This window comes from Populus nigra, chromosome 18, assembly GCF_951802175.1.
Source record: "Populus nigra chromosome 18, ddPopNigr1.1, whole genome shotgun sequence".
In the NCBI taxonomy this organism is placed as follows: domain Eukaryota; kingdom Viridiplantae; phylum Streptophyta; class Magnoliopsida; order Malpighiales; family Salicaceae; genus Populus; species Populus nigra.
This window is the reverse complement of record NC_084869.1, coordinates 4,878,725-4,889,324: the sequence shown is the minus strand read 5'-3', so window position 1 is coordinate 4,889,324 and position 10,600 is coordinate 4,878,725. Positions and strand designations below refer to the sequence as shown.

General features: G+C 30.0%; 1 protein-coding gene across 1 annotated transcript; it reads right to left on the bottom strand.

Annotated features, from left to right (window-relative positions):
- Positions 1 to 6,580: 6,580 nt before the first annotated feature.
- LOC133678938 (uncharacterized) lies at positions 6,581 to 10,600 on the bottom strand. The gene is made up of 6 exons (XM_062101458.1): positions 10,200 to 10,600; positions 9,642 to 9,784; positions 8,819 to 8,962; positions 8,207 to 8,392; positions 7,702 to 7,826; positions 6,581 to 7,185 (listed from the first exon to the last, which is right to left on the bottom strand). The coding sequence occupies exons 1-6, from the start codon at positions 10,432 to 10,434 to the stop codon at positions 6,960 to 6,962; spliced, it is 1,059 nt and encodes a 352-aa protein (XP_061957442.1). The 5' UTR covers positions 10,435 to 10,600; the 3' UTR covers positions 6,581 to 6,959.

Here is a 10,600-nt window from a genome sequence, read left to right as displayed (position 1 = left end):
CATTTTGATCGTGAAAATTATAAGAAAAACTAAAACACGCGGGGAAAGCAGTATAATCCTTCTATTTTTTCTAGATTACTACAGTATTTCTTAGTATTTCTTTATATTGTTTTTATTTCCTCAATATATAGTTTTTCTTTTCTTTTTCATTTTGTTTTTTTATAATTTTTTTCAAAACAAAATTTGTCAATTTTATTTTTTTAATATAGAGATAACCAGAATTCAACTTTATAATTTTTTTTTATGAAATTAAAATGGTTGTGGATTTTTCAAAGTAAGCTAGTTTGCTCCCATTTATAAATTTGGTTGATTTTTTTAATTGAAATTAGCTTTTCTATAGTTTATTTTTTTTTATATTATTAATAAAATAGTTTTAGAAAAAAATCATATTATTAAATTTTAAAAAGTAACAAAAAATGAAGAATATGGGAAAACTATTGTTTACCCAAAACTCATTGCACTATGGATTATAATGGTAATCCAACAATGTTTTGCTTTTTTTTTTTTTTCTTTTAAATTTTTTTATAATTTTTTTTCAAATCTATTTTTGTCGATTTTATCTTTTAAAATTGATATTATTGAAAATTTATCTTTGTAATTTACTTCTTTTTATTTTGCTTTTATATGATTTTATTGTGGTTAACGGGTTCATCAAGGTAACTCATGTTGCCATAATTTACAAGTTTTGTGGATTTTTTTTAATTCAACTTAATTTTTTTATAGTCTATTTTTTTCTCGTATAGTTAAAAAAAATTAATTTTAGAGAAAAGTCATGTTATTAAACTTTATAAAGTAATAAAAATTAAAGGGTGTGAAGAAACTACTATTCACATTACATTGTAAATGACAATAGTAATCCACAATGCTTTGTTTTCTTTCCTTTTTCTTTATGTTTTTTAATTTTTGTTATGATTTTTTTTTTCAATTTTTTTTATCGATTTTATCTTTTTAATATTGGGATGGTTGAGAATTTAGTTTCATAATTTGTTTCCTTTTATTTTACCTTTTTATAAGGTTGGTGTGGTTTAAAGATTTGTCAGAGTAACCCAGGTTGCCATGATTTATGAGTTTAGTGGAGTGTTTTTTCTAATTGAACTTGACTTTTTTATCGTCTATTTTTTTCTCGTATAATTAAAAAAGATAATTTCATAAAAAAATTATGATACTAAACTTTATAAAGTCAATGGACCTATTCACAGGTTTTGCTAATTGACTTGGTTTGCTGGTCTAACAAGTTTAATCTTCTAAATTAATTTTTTTTAATCCTTGGATACTGGATTAATTGGGAATTTAATTTTATGATTAAATATAAAACTTTTTTTTTATCTAAAAACACATCTCAGTATTGAGTTGGTATTTGATTTCACAATCATCTATTTTTGTTATTATATAGTTAAATAAAATATAGATAAAAAAACAAATTATAATCACAATGAAGTCCATAACCCGGTTCAAATATTTGGTGTACTAGCCCAGCTTACCTGATTCATATACTTGACGAATTTACCTACCGATAGGATATGTTTTTTTTTTTTTGGTTTTTTAATTGTTTTTAATTTATTCTTTTTCAATTTCATCATTTAATATTGAATGGTTGGAAAATGGACTGCATTATTAATTTTTGTTTGCTTTCTAGGGATAATTGTCTATAATAAAGTGTCTATTTTTAGGTAGGTGCTCAATTTTATGAGCATATGTTTTTATCTTATAATTAAATAAAAAAAATTATAAAAAAGTTATTAAACTTGATGAAGTCCATGACCCAGGTCGTGGGGGGAGTCAATCCAATTTGTCATTGTCTCAATAATTTTTAAAAAAAATTATCATTTTGAAAGTTTTTTAAAAACTAAATCATGTTTTTATTGATTATCAAAATTATATTTGAATATATAAAATCAATTGATTTAACTCAAATTAACTTTTATACGGTTTAATTAAAAAGTTAAGTTAGGTAAAGAATTGAATCAAAAGTTTTTAAAATTAATTCACTTGATTAAATTTAATAATGCTATTAAAAAAACTCTTCATATATATATATATATAAGTTCAAACCATTAGAAAGTGCGGATGAATATCTTAATGCCCTACATGCTCATATACAATATTTTAGATGCATGGTTAATTCTCAAGTACATGGAACATTTATTGATGGTAACTCACATGTACTTTTTTGTGTACCTACTCTCTTTTTTTTTATCAATTAACCACACACATTAAGTTTAAAAAGTTACATTGTTTGAAGCAAATTACAGGAGCAATATATTTGGTAATGAAAAAAAAAATTTATTGTTCATAAGGCCCATAGAAATATGTGTTTGTAACGCAGGGCAAGACAAAGTAGCAACGAGCTGTTTTTATGGAGAGTGAATCACTCTCTATTATTCATTTAAGTAAACAGTTCAGTCACTCTTCACTGTTCTGGCTGGATCAGGTCCGATTTAAAGCTAAATACATTAAACCAGGTCCAGCCCAGTAAAAAAAATGCTTTTAATTGTGTTTTATTCAAAAAATTAGTGTTTAATATTATTCAATGACACTATATAAATTAGACGAAGATCGCTTAATGACATAGTATTTGCAGAATTTGATCGCAATTTCAATTTTATTCCTGATGATATTTTACCTGATGTTGTTGTCCGTTTAAAAAACTAATAAAACTGTAATCCTTGTCGGATGTATTTGATACGTGATGGAGTTGTAGATAGTTTAATGGAACAATAAAAAATATTTTGTATAAAATATTATTTATTTCATAATGTAATAGCAGTAGTTAAATCTACAATATTTAAATTAAAAACCATCAATATAAATATAAATTTTTTGAAATTATTTTATAATCTCAATTTGAAAAATATTTTTAATCAAACATATTAAACTATTTTTTTTGTTAACCTCAATTTCAACCATAGTTTTAATCAAACATATATAAATATCAAACTAATCTCAACTAAAAATACTTTTTATAAAATAATTTTTTCAAATCACAACTATAAAAGCTATCACAATATCAAATACTCCTTCCATGACATTTAATAATTTTTTTACTATTTAATTGATTTCACGGTAGTAATATCCCATCACGTCAGAAGCTTTTAACTGGAAAGGAAATTGTAGAAGTTGTCTTTAACATAGATGTTGAGACTGTATCGCAGAAACTGTAATTTTATTTGATTTTATGTTTTAAAAATTAAAATTAAAATTTTTATTTTTATTTTAAATTAAAATTTCTTTTATAGTTTTAAATTATTTTAATACGCTAATATTATAAATAATTTTTTAAAAATAATAAAAATTATTATTATTGTTATTATTATTATTTTCTTTCTTTTTTTAAAAAGAAAAAAACAATGATGTGGAACTCCTTCGTGTTTGTTTTTCCCTTTTTATGAAATTATTAAAAAAAATTAAAAAGATTCTTGGTTTTATTTTATAGTAAGCTAGTGTTTGATATTACAAGAGTAATTGTTTTTTAAAATATTTTTTACTTGGAAATACATTAAATAATATTTTTTATTTTTTTAAAATTTTATCTTTGACATGAACAAATTAAAATGATCCAAAAATATAAAAAAAACAATTAATTTATTAGGCATGAACATATCTCCGGCGATACACGAGATCCAAAGATGAACTTCCTTAGTACTGTTGGAATTGTCTTAACGGGGACTTCTTTGCTGGGTGACTTGTGAGATGACCTTCTATCTTTTCCTTTCCTATTCTTTTCTCTCTCCTCTCCTCGATTTATATGCTTGATTCTCTTCCAAGATAGCAAATTGGGTTGTTATTTTTTTTAATGTCAAACCTAGTCCTTATTTTTTTTATTGTTATTTGTAGCTACAATTAAGTTTCGTTTCATAAAATTAACATTCAATAAACCATGTAATAATATTTGAAATCATGAACAAGGGGAGACAATGCAAGATGAAATAAATATTAAAACAATTATGGAAATACAACATAGAATCAATACACAATCCAATGATGGTTGCGATAATTACCCAAAATATATTTTTTTTTCCTTTAATTCTTTTTTGTCACTTGACTCTTTTTTCCCAATTTGATTATTTTCATATTGAGTTAATTTGATATTGGTCTTAATGATTTGTTTTGGTTGGCTTAATATAGGGTTCTCGTGATGTCAAGAATAAGTTCCAACGTCGAGTTAATGTTTAATTTGAAAAAATAAATTTTAGTTTTATTGATTCAAAACAAATAAAATTTTAAGGTCCGAACTTGAAACCGAAACAAATATTTAGTCTCATTTTTTTTTCATTGTGCATGGAGCACTTTTTTATTATTTTAATCTTCAAAGTTTTTTTTTTTCATTTTTGGTTCCTTTTTCTTAAGGTTTTTACATTTTGATTCAAAGCTATATTTGGTTCACGTTTCAGTCCTAAAGTTTGAGAAAGGAGAGAGAGGGTCACCGGGAAACAAGGGAGGAGAGAAGAAGTGACTGACCATCAAAAAAGTTGTTGATGAGAATCTCGTGATCATGTGGTTACACAATCCACAATCAAGATTGAAATATGATTATGAAAAGCCAAAAAAGGTCTAATAAGAGTGTAATATAATGAAAACATGTCACAAGACACTAACACTATTGGAATTAAATTAAATAACGTCACAAAATTAGTTAATCTTTGATAAGTCAGTTTAATTCTTTCAAGAACCAAAGAATGCAAGAATCACTCTTATATCTAATCTGAAAATTTAAAATGATATTATTCAATGACTACCAAAATTTAAGCTTACAAAAAGTTTAAATACTTTTTAGAAAATAACCCTAATAGATCTATCATTGTGGACTAAATTGATCCACTTACAAAGTAGACCCAAAACATATACTAAGAAGCTTAAAACATTGATTCAAAAGAAGCCTTGGATCTTAACTAAAAACTAAATATTAATTAAGCTCAAACAAGCCTTATGTTATAACTGTAATAATAAAAATAAAACCTATAAGTTAATTTTCTATATTGTCATGATAAGAGAAAAAGAAAAGAAAACAATACAAGTCTGATATAAGGTTTATTTATAGCATATAATGCACACAAAAAAAAAATCAAGGGAGAAGTTTTCACCCTATACTTTCCAAGATAGAAAAGGATTTTAATTGTAACCTTTTATTTATCCTTATTTTAGAAGAAAAAGCTGGTGTTTTTATTATTCCTTATTGCCACCAATTAATTATCCTTCCATCACTAGGAAAAACAATTAAAATTGCTGGAATATTCTTCTTGCAAATCTAGGAAGCTTTGTTGCCATCTTGTTTCCCTTTCAAGCTTGGATTTTTTTCTTTTTTTTATATATTTTCCTCACCTGACATGAAAATAAATTAAATAAGACAACCTCAAATATAAAAGAAATGATTAATTTTTCCACCCATAATAGAAAATTCATAGTTAATATAGAATCCACAAAGCATATGGAAACAATACAAAAATAAGATTAATCAAAACTAGTGCAAAATTGGCAGCCTTGTTGCTGAAAATTCATGGCCCAAATAAGGTTGAATTGGTCCCCTATTGCACATAAATTAAATGCATTAGGACCTTCTCTTGATGCTTCAAAGTATCTTTAATTTCTGCCTTGGCGGATATTTGCAAGACTAGTTCGTTTAGTACTTCTTTCAATGCCTTCATTTTGAACCTTATGACCCATATGGAACATGTAATATGTTCTTATTGATGTTCGTGGACTGATCAATATCATTATCTCTCTCCTCGAAATGATTTGATCTCAAATCAATACTTAGGTCAAATAAAGTAAGCTCAACAACATTAAATGCATCATTAACACCATACTCACTTAAGAGATTAATTTTGTATGCATTGTCATTAATCCTCTCTACAACTTAGAATGAACCATCATCACGAGGCTGTAATTTTAATTTTCTATAGGTAGAAAATCTTTCCTTATACATATGCACTCAAATATAATTACCTGGTTGGAAAACAACCCGCTTGCAATCCTTATTTGCTTTAAAAGCTTACAACATATTCATTTTCTCAATTTGTGATCAAACTCTCTCATAGAATTGTCTCATTATCTTTACCTTCTTTTCACTCTCTAAATTTACCTTTTCTAAACTTATCTTTACTTGCACAAGCTCATTCAACACCTCCTTTTAACTTCTTGGAATTTAATCTTGTGATTAATCCAATCAGCACTTAATGGATCTTAAATTATAATGGGCTGATCCGTAACAGTTTCAAGGGAACTCCAGTTCGCACTTCTAAGTGGATATTAAGTTATAACAGGCTGATCCGTAACAGTTTCAAGGGAACTCTTGAATACATGATAATAGTGCACACAGGTACTTATTACAATGAGAAGTTTATTATCAGAACCTCCTTTTTGCTAACGAGCTGCCCTGCTGGCTGCTGCTTACTTGTTTTGCCTGAGAAAAATCTATCAAGCCTATATCCCCATGAATTTCTTTTTGTTGATTTATAATTGTATCCTGGGAGGAACTCTCTTTGCTTGTATACCTGATGATGATCTTGTAAACCAGATAAACTTGGATGATTTTCTTCATTCCATGCTCTATCATTCCTTAAACGAACTTGGGACAAAAATGTAGGAGAAACATCTGCCCTTTCATCCAAAATGCCACGTCCCACAAATATCAAGCTAGTACCTGTCACCAATTATTATCTTTCAACAAAAAAAATTGAATATTTGTGTGCAAAAGACTATCCAGTTCCATAAATTACAGATTGTACAATTAAACAGATAACGATACACTGAAATTAAGCCCCTGCACAAACTGACAGCTACTGCCAAAAAGGAATCATCTCTGTAACCCTTCGAACAAGGAACTGCCACTGCTTGTTTTCACTGCCATTTCACTTGAATATTTTAAACATCCACAATCACAGGAGTATTGGAAGTTGCTGAGCTGCACAAGCATCCGCTGCATTCCCAATGTAATATTCTTTATGTTCTATATTATTATCTCAATTTGAAAACTTTGAGATCAGCTTGTCAACATGAATTATAATATCATCAATGCGAGGGCGGACCGCTGCCTGAGGCTGAAGCATCCATGTCACGAACTGATGAAGAGCTTCTGGATATGGAGGTTTGGGTCCAGCTGGCCACTTTATCTGTGCATTTACAATGGCCAATTGAAGGCTTCCTCCAGACTCTCCAAGTGCATATTCAAATGGAGATACTCCATACCTGCAGAAATCAGCCGTTAGAAGTAGAAGTAGAAAAAATGTAGCAGCATTTGAGAGATACATGAGATCTGGCTTCACCTTAAAAGGGCAAGGCAACAGATTTTGAAATTACAAACAATAATTAAGAGGAAAAGCAAACAGTTCAAGGAAGTGAAGTTATCCTTTCTAGTTTCTGAAAACATATGATGCTTACATGCTTGCATCGAAAACAACAACAAATGCACAAAGCATGCATCCACTTGCACTCACACAAATAATATCTAATCATATATGCCATATAAACTAATTTCAATACGTTTGAAATAAAAATTGAAAGAAAAAAAATTCTAAGCAAAATTGTAAACCTAAAATGATACAAAATGATAAGATGGACACTGGGTTCCTCAATAGTGGTTTAAAACAAGTATAAAAATAATTGAAAAGTTAACTGCAAAAAGTTAGAAGTACAGAACACAAGTAGCTACAAATGGTTTCTGAGAATTAAATAAAAATGATGACTGAAGAAGATGATCCTCACATTATTGCATATAGTGTGCATCCAAGTGACCAGATATCAGTTCTCTCATCAATGTCTGCATGGCTCGGGCAATCCCACAACTCAGGAGCTCTGAAGGGTGCTGAACAATGCTCGGACGCCCATTCCTACATTAGCCAGCCAAGTCTAGTCATGATATAGTGGCAGATGCTAATCTTACAGAAATCCACATGCTAAACAAACTAAACTAAACAGGTAAAGGCAGTTTCCTTGTGTGGTAATAGATTCATACTCAAATATACTTTAAATACATTTTAAATTTTTTTATGAAAATAAATGCAGAAAGAAATTGGACAAAACATTAAATAGAATGAAGCTTTAAAGATTGTACAAGTACATAACTGAAACCCTTAAAATACATATTAGTGACATGGATGTGCTAAGAAGGCTGCTGAAAATAATATTGGTGACAAATTAATATAAAAGAGTAAGAAATTATAATCCAAAAAAAAGTGAAAGGAAAAGGAAGAGAATAGAAAATGATTACCTGCAACTGTAGTGCCTCTGAGCGAGATCGAATTTGCTTCCTTGCAGGTCGAGCACTCCCAAAATCCATCAATATAGCAAGAGGTGATTGTCCTTTCCTATGTGTCAGGAGAACATTACCAGGTTTGACATCATTGTGTGCATATGGAGGATCAAGATTGTGCATATTTTTCAATCCTGCACAAAGCTGCAGCATAATCTTTCTTAAGCGTGCATAGGACACAATACAGTTGATGGATATCAAAGTATAGCGTAATATTTCTTAAGTGTGCATAGGACACAATACAGTAGATGGATATCAAAGTATGATATCTACGCATACAAAAAGACACTATGGATGTAAATAAAAAAGGGACAAAAGTTACAAAACATTCTCTGAATTAATTCTAGGACATTAAAGAGCAAATGCAGGAACACTCGACCCAACTCGAGTAGAAAACTAAATAGTGATTTCCACATACAAGTAACAGTAAGTTTAAATGATTGCCAAATATAAAAAAGATATCTTACACTGGGGTATTATGTTATGAAGCCAATCCTGCTTTGTGCTAGGAATGTATTGCGTAACAAAAAAAGTGAATATAAAAGAAAAAATTATATTATTTCCATTCACCTGCCGAAATATTTGAAGAACATCTGTGGTAGAAAAAAATTCCTTTTTAGATTTCATAGCAGCAGAGTTGTCCAGTAAGGTTCCATCCAAGTGAACCGGAAATAACAAATATGCTTCATGGTTCCAAGATCCTTCTTGAGTGGCCTTTAAAAAAAAAAGGACATAAAAATGTTTGAGTAAAAGGTACAAAAGAAGAGAATTGAAATAAGTTTCCTTGTCACTAATTCTGAAGTACAAATAAAAGTCAACCCCAATCTGATCAAATGACACTAAAGGATCTTGGCCTCGTGTTAGGAAAATGGTTCGTGGCTGGAAGTTCCTATTCATCAAAGCAATATGTGTGCAACCCATGTAACATTTGCACAGAAATTATTTTCAAAACTACATACTACATAGAAGCTCCTATTTTTCTGTTATACAATGAGTTAATTGCTTCTATGCATAGGTTACTAGCTATGAAGATGAAGGTGATTCTGCAGTGATAGTTTCATGACTAGAGAGTTCTATGCCCTGATTGGATATGCCCTGATTGGATATGCCATGCAGGAGATGCACACACAGATAAAAACTCATACACATTAAGAAGTTCCAAACAAGATCCAGAAGGGAAGACGGGAACATGGGTACAATTTTCTTTAAAATCTGACTTAACACCAAATGAAAGCTCTACCCTCAAAAGCTCTAGAGTTTCCCAACCATGAAGCACAAGGTCAGAGCATGTCCATCCATGAGAATCAGATGCCTTAATAACAAAGGCAACATCAACTTTATGAGAAATCCACCTACAATAATCTGAAAAGGAAGAACAGCTTGCAGTTATTACCTTAACGGAAATAATAGCATGATCAAGAAGAGGAAGCAGATTGGAGTGATTGAATAATGAAGAAACGCGAATCTCTTCCCGCACCAATTCCAATTGCTCATTATTCTGAATAAGAACTTTCTTCATAGCATAAGTTCCATCAACTGCACAGTATTTAAAGTCAGACCAGAAGTGTAATTGAATTCATTATGTTCTCCAAATGCTAAACAAAGTTGCAAGCACACATATTCTTCGAATTAAATGGCATATCCAACGCATGACAAATGGCATAATTAGCGATTGAAAATCTTGTGGATCAGGGATCGTAACCCAATATCACAGTAATAATCACTCAAACACCATACGATGATCTCCACGTAAATGAAACACCATACTTGAAGATCCATAACCAGATCATCCCCATTTAAAATAAAAAACAAAGAAAACTCATATTTCAGCAACCAAGATCACAAAATTGAAAAGAAAATACAAATGCAATAGCTTAAAACATGTTTCATTAATTAAAAAAAAATCTTTTTTTTTTTCAATTAAGACTTGAGAATGAAGAAGTAAAGGTACCAGAGAGATGGGATTTGTCCTTGACTTTTTTAGAGAGGCCACCGCCGACAGCAGCACGACCACCACTAGAAGCAGGAGAAGAGACGTTGACCACCTCCTTAACCAAGTAAACATAGGCAAATCCACCTTCACCTAGCTGCCTCACGATCCTGAATCTGTTCTCGTTGATCCACACATCTCCTCCTCCGTTAACGGCGTCGTATAATGCATTCAGCCCCGAAAAAGAGCACCCCATCTCTGTCTCTCTCTCTCCTCTCCTTCTCTGTGTGTGTGTGTGTGTAAATGTAAAAGAGCGGAGGAGAGTGGATCTTGGACTCTCTCCTCTCTCTGGGTTCTTTGGTTCTCTGAATGGAAAAACGAAGTAAATTTTTACTTGCTTATTTTATTTTTTATTTTGTCGA

Coding starts and splice junctions, on each gene's coding strand:
- LOC133678938 (XM_062101458.1), bottom strand. CDS start 10,434: ATGGGGTGCTCTTTTTCGGGGCTGAATGCATTATACGACGCCGTTAAC. Junction 9,785..10,199: donor GGACAAATCCCATCTCTCTG/GTACCTTTACTT, acceptor AATACTGTGCAG/TTGATGGAACTTATGCTATG. Junction 8,393..8,818: donor TTCTTCAAATATTTCGGCAG/GTGAATGGAAAT, acceptor ATTATGCTGCAG/CTTTGTGCAGGATTGAAAAA.